Source organism: Raphanus sativus, chromosome 2, assembly GCF_000801105.2.
Source record: "Raphanus sativus cultivar WK10039 chromosome 2, ASM80110v3, whole genome shotgun sequence".
NCBI classification, from domain to species: Eukaryota; Viridiplantae; Streptophyta; class Magnoliopsida; order Brassicales; family Brassicaceae; genus Raphanus; species Raphanus sativus.
In genome coordinates this window covers 16,249,240-16,268,526 of record NC_079512.1, presented here as the reverse complement: position 1 = coordinate 16,268,526, position 19,287 = coordinate 16,249,240, and the positions used below count along the sequence as shown (strand labels likewise).

Here is a 19,287-nt window from a genome sequence, read left to right as displayed (position 1 = left end):
AGATCCGTTCGCTTTTGAAATTATAAGAGGGAGTGAAGAAAGTCGAGGAGGATGTGAAGATCACTGGTCTAGATGAAAACGACGATGAAACTATGAAATCTCGACGGCGAAAGCTCAACGGAGACATTAGGTTGAAGATGAGTTAAGGTTAATTTAGTCTTTTCACATTAATAAAAAGTGTATTTGTAAAAATGTCCCTTTATTGGTGGTATTGTTGAATTGTGGTACTACACAAAGTGTAGTTATGAAATTTCCCCATGTTATATTTTGAATTTTCAAAAAATGACAAAAAATGACTAAAAATATTAAAATTATTATGTTAAAAATTAATGATCAATGATTTAACACTTTTATTATAAAAAGATACACATGATTTTAAAACCATATGAGTAAAAAGTATCATTTAATAATAAAACAAATATATATATATATATATATATATATATATATATATATATTAAAATATATATTAAAATATATACCATATAAGATTACATAAATATTTTAATTTCAAAACTTTCATTGAATTTTCAAGAACAATTATAAATTATAAATTTATTAGATTTTTCACACTGAAAATTTTGTTATCAATGATTTAAATATTTTGTTATAAAACGATATGAATGATTATAGAACTGCATGATTATGAAGTTTCATTTGATAAATAACTATATAAAATATAATATATAAAATATAGTATTCTTAGAAAAGTAGGTTGGTTCATCTTAACTTATATTACACTTTTTATTAAACTAACTGTTGAATTGATAAATAATGTACAAAAAACAATTTTGCACTTTCCTTAAATGAAAGCTATGAAATTACCTAATATGATTAAAATATATATGAATATTAATTATTATGAATAATGGATATTTGATAAAAAAAATTGTATTTTTGTATTTTAGTTCTTTTTATTTATTTTATATTATTAAAATATATTAAACAATCAGATTAACTATATAATAAAAACATTTAGATTTTTTATATGTTGTATTTTAAATTTTCAAAACGTTTATAAATTATTAGAAATTTGAAGATCTCACTTTGAAAATTTTGTGATCAATAGCTTAATTTATTTTGTTATAATAAGATACAAATAATCATAAAATTGTATTAATATGGATTTTTATTTAATAAATATTCAAATTAAATAATATATATATACTAACGGTTTAAAACAACAAAATTTGCTGAATCAATTTTAGTCGTTTAGTTGAAACCTTTCAAAACTATATGGAATACTAAAGTCAAAGTAATTCAATTTTGAGAAATTGCCAAAAATACCATTTTCATAGTACCACTTTTTATGTTTACACTAACCACTTTTACCACTACTTTTAATGAAGGGTGTAGATTTAAAGGTTTAGGATTTAGGGTTTAGATTTGATGTTTTAGGGTTTAAGGTATATAGTTTAGGGTTTAGAGTTTAGGATTTAGGGTTTAGAGTTAAGGATTTAGGGTTTATAGTTTAGACTTTAGGGTTTAGGGTTTAGGATATTGAATTTAGGGTATATAGTTTAGGGTTTAGGGTTTAGAGTTGAAGATTTTGGGTTTAGGGTTTAGAATTGGAGGTTTAGGAATTAGAATTTGGGATTAGAATTTTGAAAAACATATAAAAATAAAGATATAAGAGTCTTTACCATTTTAATAAATAAGGTATTTTTGAAAATGTGTCTTTTGTGGTGGTAAAGATGAATAATGGTACCTTGAAAGTGGTATTTTTGAAAATTCCCCTTCAATTTTAGAAATAGTAAGATGATGGTTCTAAAATCATTAAAATGGTTCTCAATGATGTGAAAGTTAAATATTAAAAAAATTGTAGAACATGTTTTTGTAATAAAATTGACTTATTGACCACATTACGGTTTTTGTAGATATAAACAGGGTGATAAAAAAATTAAACCCAAATCGATCAGGCTCATCATAAAATCAAAATAGATTTGAGTCCACAATTACAATTACAAATATTCAGCCTAACATATCCCCTATATATATATTAAATGAGAAGCATTCTAAGAAATATGTTCACGCTATAATGGACACTAGATTTTGACCCGCGCTTCGAAAGCGCGGGTATTATTTTTCACTTTTATGAAATATATTATTTGTTTATAATTATTGAATTTATTTATTTTAATAAAATTTTCTTTATAATAAATTCGACACATAGAGTGTCTCTGGTAAACTAAGTATTTCTCTAGTTTTGTTTTATTCGCTCTTCAATCAACATATTTATTTGGCTTGTTGTTAAAATAAATGATTATAGACTTTGATCTCTGCACCTCCGCGGATGTATATTTTGAAAAATATGATGATATTTGTTTTTCATATAATTATTAGGGTTTGGCAAAATGAATCCGAGGAACAGAACTGATACCAATCCGTAAATATAGTACCAAACCTGAACATAAATTGATTAAATATTCGAATTATTCAAAATTTTGTTAGTTAGAGAACCGAATCGGATCCGAACCGAATCGGATCCGAACCGAAATATTCGTGTACCTGAATTTATCTAAAAGTAGATTTATATACTTATATATTAATTATTTTTATATTTAACGTATATTAAACATCAAAATGATACTTTTAAATTGGTTTAAAATACTTGAAAATATATAAAGATAGTCAAAAACAAATATCTGAAATAGTTAAAGTATACTCAAATCACCAAAAATACTTAAAATAGTTATTGATTTCGTATCCAAAATTTTAAATCGAACCAACTGATATGTTAAGCTTAGGTATTCTGACATATGTTATTTAAATTTATAGGTAATATATTACTTTATTTATAGATTTTGAGAAATTTAAAATATATAGTGATTTAAAACTTTAAATAATTTAAATAGGTTATCCAAACCCAAACTAAACCCGCAAAGATCCGAATCAAACTCAAACAAAAATTTAAAAACATCCTAATAGGACTGAAATCTTTGACGTTCGAAAACCCGAAATGCAAACCGATCATAACCAAACTCGTATGGATGTCTGAAAACTCATCCTTAGTCATTATTATATATCGTATAATTTCATCATATAATTAATCGTATTTTATATGTACCATCATATAAGTAATCATATAATTAATAATATGTATCATCATATAAATAATTACATATATTATATTTTTAAAACTTAATATGAAATATAAAAACCATAATTTGAGTTGGTATTTCAAATTGGGCTTTGTATTGTATTTTTCTTATATATATTGACAACATTCTTTTATAATGGACTTAATAACTTAAGCCCATTATTTTTTCTGTTTAATATTACTATCTTTGTTTCCAAACAAAATTAATTTTTTTAACAAGACTACAATCCATGCTTCCAAACACACCAATTTTTTTTAATACTCTTATTCAAGTATCCAAACACACCGAAATTGTACTTCAGCTTTAATAAGATAGATGTGACAGTTTCATAATGATTTGAGAATGAGCATTCATACTCTCATAAATGTTTTCACACTCTACATAAATGTGTTCAAACTATGTATTTTATGTTTTGTTTTTAATATAAAATTCACATGTAATATTCCAAAAAAATATGAATTTTAAATATAATTCTACAATAGGATATTAAGACATGATAAAAAAACAATCCAAAACAAACTAATATCCAAATTAGGGTTGTTCAATATGCTAAAACCGAAGATTACCAAACTGAACATAAATAGACAATATGGTTTTATTTTGGTATATGCCACCGTAACCAAATGGATGTGATTTTATAAAAATCGTAGGATTGGATATGGTTGATCTATAACCAATTAAACTGAAACATGTTAATATGTATATATTTATAACGACGCATGAATATATATTTGTTATATGAGTTGAACTATAATTATAATTTGTAAATCACTGGAATTATAATTAAGTAACAATTTACTACAACTGAGGCTTCTTATTTTCTTAGTCTTTCTTTTTTGATCTTTTTCTTTATTTTAATAATAACTAAATTGAAGTAAAGATTATAAATTTGATGACAAAAATTAATTGAAATTCTTTACAATTTTTTTTATATTTAAACAAATAGAGTTGTGTTAAATCAAAGACATATTAATTTGATGAACACTAAACATGGAAGAATAGAAAAGCTTTTATTTCATGCTTCTGTTTTTTTTTAAATTTAAAGCTTTGATATTAATTCTAGATTTGATTATTTTATTAGATGATAGAAGCATTTTTTTTTGTTTTTTTATTATTCTATTTAAATATATAATATTTTTAATAAATGACTTTTTGACAACATGACTCTAAAATTCATATAATATATAATATGATCTCAAACTAAATAGTTATGTTTTTTTTGTATAAAACCAAATAAACTAAAAACCGACGGTATATAAACCAAATCAAACTTAAGTAAATATGAATTTAGAATAGTAGTTATATTTTACTAACCGAAATACTGAAAAAACCGAATTGAACCGAAACCAACCCGATATCCGGATTAAACACCCCTAATCCAAATGAAACCGAACTATTGTTTCATTCTCCGAAACATAATAAAAATAACAACTTCATCCCGCACAAGGCGCATATCTTATCTCAGCACTTTTAATATTTGATAGTAACAGCTTATTACAAAGCATGTTACAATAACACTTTTTTTTTGTCTCAGAACTTTTTCGTTTTTTTTAGGCTGATGACTCTTTGACAAGCATTGATCTTTCTCTAATTGTAACTTCTGCATTCTTGAGGATCCTTTGGATATCTCTTTTTGTCCGAGCAATAGTCATAATCCAAGTATATCTTCCTTGCATTCATATACAGTTTCCTCTGTTTAGAGCTTAGCTCCCAATTTTCTTTACGGTTCCACCAGAATTCAAGACCAAAGCATTTCTCTATGCTCATAAACTCAGTTGCACACCCATCAATCTTTGATGCCTGGAACTTAGCAGTGTAAGACATATCCTTAATGTCAACCATTGTTCCGTTTTCCACACTGCCATGCATGAACATTGTCTGCACCGATGGGTAGTAAATGTCTGGATTCTTTCTGTACACCCGGATCGGTGTATCATCAACATAGAACCTAAAATTTTGAAGAACATAACATTATTTTGCTATGTTAATCAATTGATTGCTGATCTCATTATGTGTTAATAAATACTCACACAACTTGATATGGGTTCCAAAGAAACCTATATGAATGATAATCTTTGGTTGGATCAAACCAAAGACGAAACCTCTGATCTTTATCTCCTTCTCCGTATACAAATATATTTGTATTCAGCAAATACGCTGGCCCGTTTCCAAAAATCTGGAAACAGAGCTCGTCATTGCGGCTTGATTTGGATCTTAGCTGCAGCATAGCATTCAAGATCAAAACATATTTCAAGAACCCCTCAAGGTACGTACGTAAATCTCACCATCGTTCACACTTACGTAGAAGGAAGTGGTGACTTTCGTCGACTTGGTTTTGGGTGACTTGATTCTCATGTTGAAAGATCCTGATCCGTATATCTTGTAGGACTCAAACCCGGACCCTGTTAAGGAATGTGAAACAAAACATAAGCACCGTATAGACACAAACACAAGTTCATAACACATATAGAGACAAAACACACACCCAAATAGAGAGAGAAAAAGACAGAAACCAGATTTATGATCGAGGGTGAGCTGTGTAGATTATGGAACTTGATATTATTAGTGTGTAGGGATTACAATATATATTACACAAGTAGCATCACTAACTAGGGTTATATCATTTACACAATAGTCCTTTCCATATATAACTTGTATCCTCTATATCCTCCCTCAAGATGGAGGTACTTTTGTGACTCCAATCTTGGACGTAGCTGATAGGAATTGCTGTCTTGACAGAGGTTTTGTGAGAGCATCCGCAAGCTGGTCCTTGGTAGAGATGTGAGCGACACGAACAATGCCTAGCTGAATGAGATGACGAATGAAGTGATAATCTATGGCAATGTGCTTCATTCTTGAGTGGAAAACAGGGTTAGCGCAGAGATATGTGGCGCCAACATTATCACAGTAGATAACAGGGACAATTGGAACCTTAACACCCATTTCCTGAAGTAAGGAGCAGATCCATCGCACCTCAGATGCTGTATTCGCTACTGCCCTGTACTCTGCTTCCGTGGAAGATCTTGCCACTCCATTCTGCTTCTTAGAGGACCAGGAGATTGGTGTGGAGCCAAGGTAGATCACATAGGCGTTAGTTGAGACGTAGTCGTCACTGTCTCCGGCCCAGTCCGCATCAGTGTACGCATGAAGAGTGATAGGTGATCCCTTCTTCATGTAAACACCATAGTCTGAAGTCCCTGCCAGATACCGCAAAACTCTCTTTGCTGCTTGCCAATGACATTCAGTTGGTTGATGCATGAACTGCGAGAGTCGGTTTACGGCGAAAGAAATATCTGGTCTTGTGAATGACAAGTACTGCAAGCTGCCCACAATAGATCGATATGTTGCAACGTCGGACAATAATGGACCATCATTCAATGTGAGCTTTGGTGTTGTTGCCATCGGAGTAGAAACCACCTTAGCATCCAACATGTTTGTGCGAGCAAGTAAGTCAAGTATATAACGCCGTTGCATCATATGAAGACCCTGCGATGTTCTCGTCACTTCAACCCCCAAGAAGTAATGCAAGTCAACAGGATCTTTGATGGAGAAACGCTGCGCAAGGGACTGCAGAACAAAAACCACATGTTGAGAGTCACTTCCAGTGACAATAATGTCATCAACGTACACGAGGATGTATGTGAATTGCGTTCCTGCAATACGAATGAAGAGAGAAGTATCGGACAAAGAATTATGAAAGCCAATGGCGAGTAAGTGGTGCTTGAGAGCGGTGTACCAAGCTCGGGGAGCTTGTTTGAGACCGTAAATCGGTTTCTTCAATCGACAAACATGCTGCGGCTTATCCTCATCAACAAAACCCGGAGGTTGGGTCATGTATACTTCTTCTTGGAGCTCGCCTTGCAAGAAGGCATTGTTCACATCTAACTGTTTAAGCGGCCAACCTCTGTTCACCGCAAGATCCAGAACAGCTCGTATCGTTGTCGTCTTGATCACTGGACTAAACGTTTCACCAAAATCAACTCCATACCGTTGGGTGTTACCCCGCGCAACAAGACGTGCTTTAGGTCTCTCCTCTTCTCCATTTGGCAAGTACTTAGTGGTGTAAATCCATCTACAACTGACGAGGTTTTGAGACGGATGAGCAGGAACCAAATCCCATGTGCCGTACTTGATTTGTGCGTCGTATTCAACTGACATGGCGCGACGCCAACGTTCATCTCTGAGAGCCTGAGCCAAAGTCCGAGGTTCACCACCCAAGTGTTGTCGTGAAGCAGTAAGACTGAACTTCGTTCTTGGTTTCACTATCTGATTCTTAGACCGTGTGCGCATAGGATGCTGATTTGGAGCTGGTGTCGGGACGACAGGAGGTTGATTTTGTGCGGTTTGGGTAGGAGAAGTATTTGAAGGTGGTTGAATTTCTGGTTCACTGGTTTCATTGACAGGGATGGGGATACTTGGGGAGGAAGAGAGCGATGGCTGTGGCTGAGTTTGGGTTTCAATAGTTTGGTGAGTTGGCTGGGCCTGGGTTTGAGGCCCATTTTGATTTGGAGCAGTGGGCTCAGAATTAGGAGAAGAAGAAGAATGTGACGGAGAGTTAGAGGAAGGAGACGATACCTGAGTTTGTTGGGGCAACGGAGATGATGACGCCACCGGAGACTGCAGGTGAGGATCCAAACACGGGGGAAGCGAAGCTTGGGAGCTCGGTTGAGAGCGTAGAGGCACTGTAGTCACCGGGATGTGTGTCGTCGCTGGCGAAGTGGTTTCATCGTGAGACACCGGAGGCGAGGATTTGGTCTTTTGTGTGAAGGGGAACACAGATTCATCAAAGACGACATGTCTGGATGTGTAGATCCTCTGAGTTGGTTGGTGAAGACAAAGGTAAGCACTTTGACTTGTGGAGTAGCCGAGAAAAAGACATGGTTTTGACTTATCCTCCATTTTATTTTTGTTGTAGGGGCGCAACCATGGGTAGCAGAGACATCCAAACGTTCTCAGTCGATTGTAATTGGGAGCTTTCTGAAACAATTTCTGATACGGCGAATCAAACTCCAAGTTTGGTGTAGGAAGGCGATTGATCAAGTAGACTGCTGCAGCAAATGCGTAAGGCCAGTATGTCTTAGTCATCTTCGCGTGAGAGAGCAACGTAAGCCCCGTCTCGACGACATGACGGTGCTTCCTTTCTGCAACACCATTGTGCTCGGGCGTGTGAGGAGGAGAGGTCAGATGAGAGATCCCGTGTTGTTGAAGGTAAGACTTTAAAGCTATAAACTCTCCACCATTGTCTGAGAATAGAGTTCCAATTTTGTGTTGAAAACGATTCTCCACTAGCTCCTTATAGGCAATGAATATCTCCTTGACTTGGGATTTTAGTTTAAGAGGATAAAGCCATGTGTATTTGGTGTAATGATCAACAAGAACAAGATAGTATTTGTATTGGTCTGAAGATAAGATAGGAGATGACCAAACATCTGAGAAAATGAGTTCTAGGGGTCGGTTAGATGTCAAACTCGAATCTGAAAATGATAGCTTATGGCTTTTATTAATCATGCAATCTGAGCAAGACATTGTTTTTGCAGAAATTTGAGAAACAGGAAGAGAAAACTGAGAAATCGTTTTATTCAGAATGGAAAGGGAGGGATGACCCAAACGAGAATGCCAAGAAGATATCGTAGCCTTAGGAGTTGGTGACGCAAACATAGCAGCCGGAGAAGACTGATCAGTCGGCCATTGATACAGCTGAGCTCTAGCTTTGCCTTGGATTAACCGGGTCCCCGTGTTCAGATCCTTCACCTGAAATGAAGAGGGAAAGAATTCCACAGATACACGGTTAGTGTTACATAAACCATATACTGAAATAAGGTTCTTGTTTATCTTAGGAACACATAACACATCATTGAGCATAAGTGGTTTAGTAGGAGAGGAGAGAGTAGTAGAACCAGTGTGAGTGATGGTCTTATTTGATCCATCGGCAATGGCAACAGTCTCACCTCCTTCATATGGTTGATGCAGAGACAGGTTATGGAGATCAGTGGTGATGTGGTGAGAAGCCCCACTGTCAAGTATCCAATTGTTAGCTGTGTATGCAGGCGCAGCAGCTACATTGGCACGAGGTGGTGCTTGCCATGGCGTAAACGGAGTCTGTTGTGCTGTCGCTTGATAGCTCTGGAGTTGAGGACAACGTTTAGCTCCATGTCCTTGTGTTCCACAAATTTGGCACTTGCCAAGGTAAGGTCTTGGACCTCTCGTTTGTTGTTGTTGTTGCCAACTTGGGTTGTTGTTATGGTACGGAGGCCTCTGCTGATTGTTGTAGTTGTGGTTGTTGCCTTTGTTCTTCTGATAATAAGCATGTTGCGGCTTCTGATGTGCAACATTCGCCGAGACTGGAACACTGGAAGAGGATCCCGTGGAGGCAAGCTTGGCCTCGTGATGGAGAAGCTTTTCGTGGATCTCAGTAAGAGTGGGTGGCGTCTCACCTCCTTCAATCTGATCCACTATCTGCTTGTATTCTGAAGGTAATCCCTCAAGAACAGCATCAATCTGATCTTCATGATCCATAGGCTTCCCAAGAATAGCCAATTGATCAACTCGAGTGGTAATCCCTTGCATATAGAGATCAATACTCTTGTCTTCTTTCTTCCAATACTTAAGTTGTTGTCGCAGGTTCTTGATGTGAGCTCTGCTTGGCTTCGCATAGGTAGATGCGAGTATCTCCCAAATCTGGGCAGCAGTGAGAGCTCGGGAGACTAGCGGTTGGATTGGCAAAGTGATAGCACCCAACAGAGCACTATAGATCAAACGATCTTGGCGTTTCCAGATCGTATGTTCCGGATTCGGTCCTGTTTCAGCTTCAACAGTGACCGTGGGAGATGGCACAACAGAGGATCCATCTAGATGGCCAAGAAGACCATATCCATCCACCAAAGCCTCGACTTGGAGACTCCACATGAGGTAATTCGTGGCTGTCAACTTAGACACATTAGACATGTTGATGTTTAGCAGTGTTTGATTGTTTGGGGTGGCTGGGATAGTGTCGGAGTGGTTTGTGGAATTGGTTGGAGAAGCCATTGTTTGTGAAAAGAGAGGCGTGAAAAGAAAAAAAAATTAGGTCTTTAGGAGCAATAGCTCTGATACCATGTAGATTATGGAACTTGATATTATTAGTGTGTAGGGATTACAATATATATTACACAAGTAGCATCACTAACTAGGGTTATATCATTTACACAATAGTCCTTTCCATATATAACTTGTATCCTCTATAAGCTGGAGCTCAGAGGTTTCATTAATAACCAAAGCTGGATGTCCCCATGTTGTGTAGTAGTTATCGCCCCATATCACGAACCCGCCTTCACCTCGAGCCGCCGCTGCAACTGTTAAAACCATCATAACCATCAGTAGATTCTTCTGAACAGATCCTCTCATCTTCATATCTCTGTTTCTTTGCTTATTTCTCATTTCACTTAAACTGTTAAACATAATAGAACACGACCCTCCTTTGGGCTTTGGCTATGTTATATTATTTATATAGCAGCCACGTACGTAACGTTCTTTTTATTTTCACCAAATGGGTATTCATTCATTGCATCATCATAGTTCATATTAATTAATTAAGATGTCTTTTTGTTCTAGATTAGCCCCTCTAGATAGGTTTTGAGCGGTTTGAGATTAACTTTTTCGTAGTGTGGTGAAAGCTATTAATAGCTTGTTTTATACGCAACAAACGATGTATCACAAAAATACAATTTCCAGATTCATTTTTTTGTTAGCCTTAAATATCTTTGGCCAGTAATTATCATTGGGTCATTATATCTTTTTTTTAATGTATACTCTAAACTTAGTCATTATGGTAAATCATTGGTGATGCAATGCCTTAATATTAATTATTTACTAAATCTCGATCCACACAACCATGCGGGTTTTATTTTCATTTTTATATGTAAATATATTTATTTAGATCATTAGTAGTGTATATTTTTAATTTTTAATCATATATTTAAATATTTATAAAGCTATTTTTTTTTGAAAGAATGTTAAATTAATTCAAACAAAAAGCTGTTTTACATTTTGTGTTACATTGGAATAGAATTTTTTTTTTAAATCAAAAGAGAGCTTCAAGAGACTATCTTGTTGCAAACCATTGAGTTAAACCTCCCATGTGCGCGTGGACGCGGATAGAAGACAGCCTGTTACGAACGTTCTTTTCCACCATCTGGATCAGCTGACTTGGGGACAGTGGACTTTCTCCATGCTTGCGTTGGTTACGTTCCCTCCATACAGCATACAGAGTTGCTTGGAACACATATCTCACTATGTAAAGCTCTGTTTTGTCTCTGTTTTGAGCAAGCAACAGCTGTATAATCTGATCCTACTGGTTTGTGTAGCGCGAAACCAGCAGTGTCTGGGTTAAACCTTTCCAAACCTCCTCTGAAAATTTACAGACAAAGAAAAGATGATCTCTTGACTCAGTCGGATCATTGCAGAACACACAAGAGCTGGGGTGTTGAGTGTTCCATTGCTTAATTCGATCACCTGTTGCAAGTCTGTTGAGGATTGCAAGCCAAGTCATGAAAGAATATTTTGGTGTATTATAAAGCTATTTCAAATACAATATTATATAGTTTGCATGTTGTAAATAATCAATTGTTTAAACTGTCGTACGTATTTGTTGCTTCTTATTATATATTTTTCTTATTTTATTTACATTTAGTTATTAAACATATTAATATGTGCATGAAAAACATATTTGACAATTATTTTTATTTAATTGATGTTAAATTTTTACCCGTATTTCAAAATTGGATTTTTAGCATTAGTTTCTATGTTTATTCATTTTACATAATATATTATTATATCTACAAAAGTGAAAGATATGTTAATTTTTATAAATGTAGTATATAGTCTGCTAATGTTAAGCCGTTCTGTCATATTATATATTTAACATAAATATTTTCTATTTATGAAAATAAAATTTAAAATTTTATCATATTAAATTCAATATGAAAAAATTAAAATGATTGATTGTGATTATATAATAGATAAAAATAAGATATAATATTTTATTTTTCATTTTATAAAAACCAACTGAATATATTAATGTATAATAATATTTCAATCAGAATTAGTTAAAATATTTACATATAATTTTGAAAACTAAGATCTTGTTAAGATGTTTTTTAATAGGTTTTCTAAAATTAAAAAATATATATATATATATTTAAATTTTAAATGAAAAGATATCAAAAGATATCATTTATTTAATATGAAGATTAATAATGATTAAAAATATAGTGTGATCAAATCTAGTAGATAGTCCATTTTCAAAAAAATTACACATGAATTAGAAATCATGATTTCTGTTTTATTTTTAAAAAAATTACACATGAATTAGAAGTCATGACTTCTATTTTAATATAATAAATACATACAACTATTCATTTTCCATTAATACATCAATTTTCATTTTTTTGTCATATTACATTTACTTTTCAGACGAATTTCTAATCTGTTTATTAATTTTTTTTTCCTTTCGTTCTGATCCATTTATCACGAGAATTCCGTGTTTGTTTCCTGCAGTAGTCTCTCGGTGGAATGCCGTAGTGTTGACAATTGTTATGCTGATAAACATGATATTTACGTGACCATACCACTACCAGTCTAGTCGTACACCTATCTAATAGCTAATAGCAACTCCATCCCTAAATTCCATTTTGGGGTTCATAGCATTTAATTTAAAAAATTAATAATTAAATAAAGTAAATTAAGAACCTTCTAAAATTTAGAGGTCTATTGATGAATCAAAATTAAACTCGAGATTGAGTTCATCGGGATGGAGAAATATAGCGGCGCTAGGATTCCGGTAAAACATAAACTCTTGATCTCCGTCGAAGTTGATCCCTTCATCAGCGACGTCGTTTTTTCCTCAGGATCCCAGCCAACATGTGGCCGAATTTGTTGCCACCGCCGAGTTTTCTGACATAGGCTGAACGTCTGCCGTCGCCGTTAACCGGAGCGCCGCCGGGAGCTTTGAGGAAATCTGGAGCTTCGGCGAGTGAGACGCCGGATTCGGTGGGAACGAAGTCGATGAACATCTCGACGGAAGAGATTTACGAGATGCAGAGAGGAGTGGAGTAATGGGGGAAGAGGTTAACAAGAGCCACTCATATCGTGCCACGTCGCTAAGGAATCACCTCTAAAAACATTAATCTAAAGGGCACCTCTTACCTATGCTGATTATTATATTTATTTTTTATTCAAAAAGTGTTAAGGGACTTTCCTATGAACCTCATAAAAGATCTCAATGGAGGTGGTCTAATATTAATAATGTAATGTAATATTAGCTAATATTTTTTTATGTAATGTACTTAACCAAAGGAAAGGAGGTTTGTCGTTTGTGATTAGTGATCAAAATAATAAACATTTTTAAGATTTGCTGAAATGGATGGTGACTGTTGGTTGGCTTGAATAATTAACTAGGTTTAGCAAAACGTGCAGCCAACTCTCTAACTTTCATAGGTCGTGATTGGTTCGACTCGATTTTAAAAATTTAGCTGCACAAATTTAATTGTAGGTAAACTGGTTGTAGCTGTAAAATTATTACAGTAGATTTTTTTTGCAGAGATTTTTGCTATAGTTAAATTAGTTGTAACTGTAAGTTATAGAGTATAGATATTTTAAAATAAAATATGTGAAATATGTAATGTACATATAAAATACTTAACTTTTATCAATTAAAAAAATTATATTCATATTGTTTATAAATTATGTTATTTAAAATGTGATATGTAAATAATAACGATGTTATTTAAAATATTTCAATAATTTTAAAGACACTCAAAATTAAATTAAATATTTAAAGATGTTTTAATTATGATTATATAATTTATTTAATATTATAGATAATTTTTTTTATTTTAAATATTCTACAGCCTATAAAAAAAACTTTAGGTTTTATACCTAAATTACATAAGAAAAAAATTTCCTTTAATTTCTTTTGTTGTACCTTTAAAAATAAAACTAAATCACGATTGGTAAAAAATTATACAAATTTGATATAGTCTTTAATTACTAAAAATAAAGCTACAACATGATTGGTAAGATTTAGTGATTTAAAAATAAATAAACCTAAATCAAGGAGATAAAACTAAACCAATCACCCACATAGTTTGTTCGCCCCGTTTATGGTAAATACGGAAAGAGGCTGCCAAAGAGTTGCCACCAAAAGTCCAAGATGACAACTCATCATGACAATACGACAGTATACGACGTCGCTTAAGTGTTCAGACCAGTGGCGGAAACATAAATTTTTTGTTCTGGATCAAAAAAAAATCAAAAACATAATGTATAAATAACCAAAAAACTACAAATGTATTATAGAAAAAAATACAAATGTATTACACTCTACGCTCACACATAGCTTGAAACCTTTTTGTAACAGTTTCATTGGCTACATCTTTAAATATATATTTTTTCAATACAACAATAGGACAATAACTTAGAAACTGATCACCGACTCGATTTCGTAATACTGTTTTGATGATCTTCATTCCTGGAAACATCTCCCAATGGTTGCAGTAGCAACATGCAAAGTCAAAGATAACTTCAAAGCATATACACCAAATTTTTGGAAAGATGTTTCTTGGTTTCTACCATTACACGCGATAGATCTCCAAGATGTTTAAAATCAGCAAACCTTTCATCTTATCGTACATTATCGATATAAATGTCAAGTTGCTGCTTAAGTGCTATGCACTCTATAACACTAAAATCCTCAGGATATAATTTAGACAGGCTCAACAAATTTTCTTTATCAAACTCATGGAATGAAGCAGTAGGACTTAAAGCTGAAACGAGTAACTCAGAGTTTACCTCGTTAAAACGACCATTAAACTCTTGAAGCTCCATATCAATTACTATATAAAAATAATTGACTTGATAATGATGCAAGTTGGTAAAGTTGGTATTTTTGCGAGGCTTCCTTGGATCTATGAAATTTTCCTCCATGTTGAGAATATCAGTGTCATATTTCTCACAAAAAGATGAAACATCATTCAAAAAAGAATCCCAGCCATCATCTCTGAACTTTTGTAGTTGCCGCTTAGTGGATTCTACTAATGAGATAGCATTTAGTATGTCCTGATCTTTGTTTTGCAAGGCCAGTGACAAGTGTGAGTTCCAAAATTTGCAGAATCAAATGTAGGTAGAATACACAGTCAAACGTATGGATATATTTAAGATGACCATTTGCTTGACTTCGCTGGGTAAAATCAGCACCTTCATCCTCGACGTACACAAGCAGCTCATCCACATAAGAAAACATCCCAACTAACCACAACAATGTTTTATAGTGAGAACCCTAACGTGTATTTCCTGGTATTGGAAGCGAAGACTCTTGATTCAGTCCCTTTTCAGTCTTGATTTCACCACTGCTTATTCCCTTTTCAATTATATCCCTCTGAATTTCTCGCACCTTATCTTTCATCTTACAAGAAGCTGCAACCACATTTACCAACATAGAAATCTTATCAAAGAAATCTCTAACTTCAAAATGTTTCTTCGCGACTTCAACAACTACCAATTGTAGTTGGTGAGCAAAACAGTGTACATAGTATGACAAACTGTTTTCTTTTGAAATCAGTGCTCTCAGACCATTAAATTCCCCTCTCATATTTCATGTGCCATCGTACCTTTGTCATCCCACCTTTTTCAGACTCAAACTATATTTAGTAAGCTGTGAATCGATTCCAGATTTCAAAGAAAAAGAACATGTATTCTTCACATGGATAAGACTAACAAATCTCTCCTTTACTACACCATGTTTATCAACAAAACAAAAAACTATAGCCATTTTTTTTTCATAGAACAATCAGCTGACTCATCCGCCAATAAAGCAAACACATCATTGTCCATCTCTTGAACTATGAACTTAATTACTTCTTCTGAAAAGCAATTAACAATGTGTTTTTGAATAGGATGAGACACCATTTGATTGTTTCCAGGAGCATTGTTCAGCACAACCTTGCTTACAGCTTCATTCTGTGCAGCAGCTTCATTTTTTTCCTTTTTTAAGTTTGTATGTACTTGAATGTTTCTACATTATTAACAATTTGGGTCTAATACAATTTGGGCTAAACTAACATATGAATATCTAAAACTTGTTTAGTGATCTTATAATTTTTTTTTTAATATAGAAAATAAGATTAGAACTAATAAAAATCCAATGTTTTGAAAATAAAAATGAAAATGTATTAGTTTTATAATTAATTTTTCCTTTAATTTTTTGTAATTATTTTTGTGGGATCAGATTTAAATTTTAAGTGGGGTCAATAAAAATTTTGGGGCCGATTGGTTGGACCCCACATCTACTATGCATTATATTGCCATCAGCAGCGTTAATCACATACAACTTACGTTTTCAGAATTGACGAAGGGTTCTGCATAATAAACTTCGAATGGTGAAGCAGGAGATGTGCAGTTCATCGCACATTAAGTCTCTGCAATAAAAATCACCTTCCAACATTTTCTAGTTTTGAATTTTAAATAGTAGATCTGCATGTAGTTTAATTTTTTATGTTTTCTAAAAAAATCGGGAAATATGCATGTAGATCTCACTATTATCTATCTGGTGTCATTAATCCGTTTTTTTTTGCTTGGCTAATAAATGATTTTGTAACAAAAAAATAATTTTAAAATATATTTATCTAATTTATTAATACATTTTTTTCATTTTATTTTACTTGCAACTTGAACAATACGAAACTATTATTTTCTACTTATTTCTCTTTTATACTTGTAATATAATTTTTATATTTACTTACATTATTATATTTATACAATATGTGTTTTATTTATAATATGCATTATGAAAATATATAGTAATATAATTTAAATATGTATAATAATAAAAGAGAGATGTATTTCATTAAATTCTAATGTTTTCATTGTTTGATTTTAAAATTTCAGTAACATAGTTTTAGTACAATATTTATTGTTATTTATGTATTATATTTATATATTATATGTTTTGATATATTTTATTATTTAAGTATATAATCTGTTTTATTTGAACAGTTTTTACTTCTTCCACTTATTATGTTTGATTTGCACTTTTTGCACTTAATCTATCTCGATTGAACTGTTTTTACCATTTGAAACTTAAATGCAGTCTTTTAGTGATGAATATTAGATTGCATAGTGCTGTTGTTTAAAAACAAAAAGATTGCATATTGCATTTATTTTGTCATTCACCTTTCTATGTACTTAACAAAAAATATTAAAATAACAAATAAATTACATGTAGATTAATGTTTATATTATATTGTTTATTCTGCTTAATCTACTTTTTATGTTTTTTTTTTTGATGAAATTTAAAATTTATTGATCAATCAAAAAAATGTTATGTACAACTCTCAGCCTCTAAAATGTGGCATCTTTATGAATCTGTAGGAAAAAAAGAATGATCTGATCTAAGAGGTAATCTGAAACCAATGTTGAAGAAGACCACCATATTTGTGATCTGGCTTGTACCGAAGTGAGACGATCCTGTTCCTAACAGCTTTTTCTATCACTCGTCGTAGCTGATCAGTGCTTGTCCTAGCCTGATGGTGCTGCCTTGCATTCCTCTCTCTCCACACATGGTAGATTGTACTCTGCAATAACATTTTAGCCAGAATTGTATCCAGTCTCTTCTCACCCATTTGCTGCAATCTATTTATTGTCCAATGCCAATCTGGATTGATTCCCCTTCCAAACTAGTCTGCCTGCATAAACTTCCCAGATAGTGTAAGAGTATGGGCAAGCGAAAAAGAGATGGTCTCTTGTCTCATCTCTCTCACCGCAAAACTCACAGCCCTGCACCAGACCCCATTGCCTCATTCTCTCTCCTGTTGACAGTCTATTTTGAATGGCTAACCAAGTGATAAAGGAGTACCATGGAACTCCCTGTGAGAACCATACCACTTTGCTCCATGGCACTTTAGGTTTCCTTTCCCGCAGCTGCTCCCATGTTTTGGATGCTGAGAAACTATCCTGATAGTCATCAACCCCATGCTTCCACAATATTATATCAGTACCACTTCCTGTGCGAGGAGGAGGGAGCGCCATGATGCTTTGATGGAGCTCATGGAATCGCCGACTCCTTTGCCCTCTGATTTTCCATCCATTCTCATTCCCATCATGGAATCTACTTTTTATGTTTCATCTGCTTTTTAATAAGCTTCCCATTGAAGCCAACATATTTGAGTCAAAACTGAAAGAATTAGGTGTTGGCCTAACAAGATCTGATTTAGGCTAGGCTACATACTATTGTATTCGTACTCTGGCCAATGCTGAAACGCTTTCAAATGTGAAACCTCACCTCATTTTATAAATTTTCTTATCAAAACATAAACATTGTTGGACCTAATTTCTATTGATGTATAATAATTCATTATATATACTCATTTCATTAAAATAGTAAACATAATAGTTTCTGATACTACTACTTATGTTTGCAGACAACATAATAGTTAATTTTAAAGAATACAAAATATTAGGTCTCATATTCTTAATAACATTTTATCATTTTTCTTTCAAATTATTTGGTAAATCAAATATTTGACTGAAACAAATAAATAATTAATGAAAAGAACAAAAATAAGTATAACTTATTTTTATTGGTTGAGATAAAAAATAATTTAATTTAATATCAAATAAATTAAAGTAATAGGTTATTTTATTTATATTTTCATAAATAATATTCATTTGGATTTAAATAAAATATTATATTAGATTAAGTTTTGTATATAAATAAAATTCAATAAATTTAGCTAAAATAAAATTTATAATTAAAAATATATATCATACAGTTAATCAAATAAATTATGGAGATTTATTAAGCAAATTATAACAAAAAGATTTGAAACAACTAAAAATAAATTAAATAATATCTTATACAGTTTTATAAATTAAATATATATATATATATCTCTATATATATATTCAAATATACTTTTAATAAAAATATTAAAACATTTGATTTTGGTAAATTATATTTTATTAAAAGATATTTTCGGTTTTAAAATACGAAACAGAATCTAATAATTAATTAGAAACAAAAGAATATTTATGTAGGAGACCACTATTTTATTGTTACAATTAAATAAAAGAGGAAAGCTAAAAAAGTTTAGTTAGTAACCTTTTTAGAACATTCCATAAACTATCCTAACTAAATTTTGTTAAGTCTTTTATC

At 32.6% G+C, this 19,287-nt stretch overlaps 2 protein-coding genes across 2 annotated transcripts; both read right to left on the bottom strand.

Moving 5' to 3' along the window:
- Positions 1–4,420: 4,420 nt before the first annotated feature.
- On the bottom strand, positions 4,421–10,706 carry LOC108840846 (probable xyloglucan endotransglucosylase/hydrolase protein 11). The gene is made up of 5 exons (XM_057003982.1): positions 10,329–10,706; positions 5,615–5,639; positions 5,403–5,503; positions 5,132–5,319; positions 4,421–5,049 (listed from the first exon to the last, which is right to left on the bottom strand). Exons 1-5 carry the CDS (start codon positions 10,536–10,538, stop codon positions 4,689–4,691), a joined length of 885 nt encoding a protein of 294 aa, XP_056859962.1. The 5' UTR covers positions 10,539–10,706; the 3' UTR covers positions 4,421–4,688.
- A 6,818-nt stretch (positions 10,707–17,524) lies between these two features.
- Positions 17,525–18,161, bottom strand: LOC108835662 (uncharacterized). The gene is made up of 2 exons (XM_018608892.2): positions 17,811–18,161; positions 17,525–17,707 (listed from the first exon to the last, which is right to left on the bottom strand). The coding sequence occupies exons 1-2, from the start codon at positions 18,159–18,161 to the stop codon at positions 17,525–17,527; spliced, it is 534 nt and encodes a 177-aa protein (XP_018464394.2).
- Between the last annotated feature and the right edge of the window lie 1,126 nt (positions 18,162–19,287).

Bases quoted from the DNA above. Each gene is read 5' to 3' on its own strand.
- LOC108835662 (XM_018608892.2), bottom strand. From the start codon at position 18,161: ATGGCGCTCCCTCCTCCTCGCACAGGAAGTGGTACTGATATAATATTG. The intron at 17,708-17,810 runs GTTTGGAAGGGG...ATGTTATTGCAG, and splicing joins AAGTTTATGCAGGCAGACTA to AGTACAATCTACCATGTGTG.
- LOC108840846 (XM_057003982.1), bottom strand. From the start codon at position 10,538: ATGTTTAACAGTTTAAGTGAAATGAGAAATAAGCAAAGAAACAGAGAT. The intron at 5,640-10,328 runs CAGCTTATAGAG...CCATAATCTACA, and splicing joins TTAATGAAACCTCTGAGCTC to CAGCTCACCCTCGATCATAA. The intron at 5,504-5,614 runs GTTTCTGTCTTT...ATTCCTTAACAG, and splicing joins CACCCTCGATCATAAATCTG to GGTCCGGGTTTGAGTCCTAC.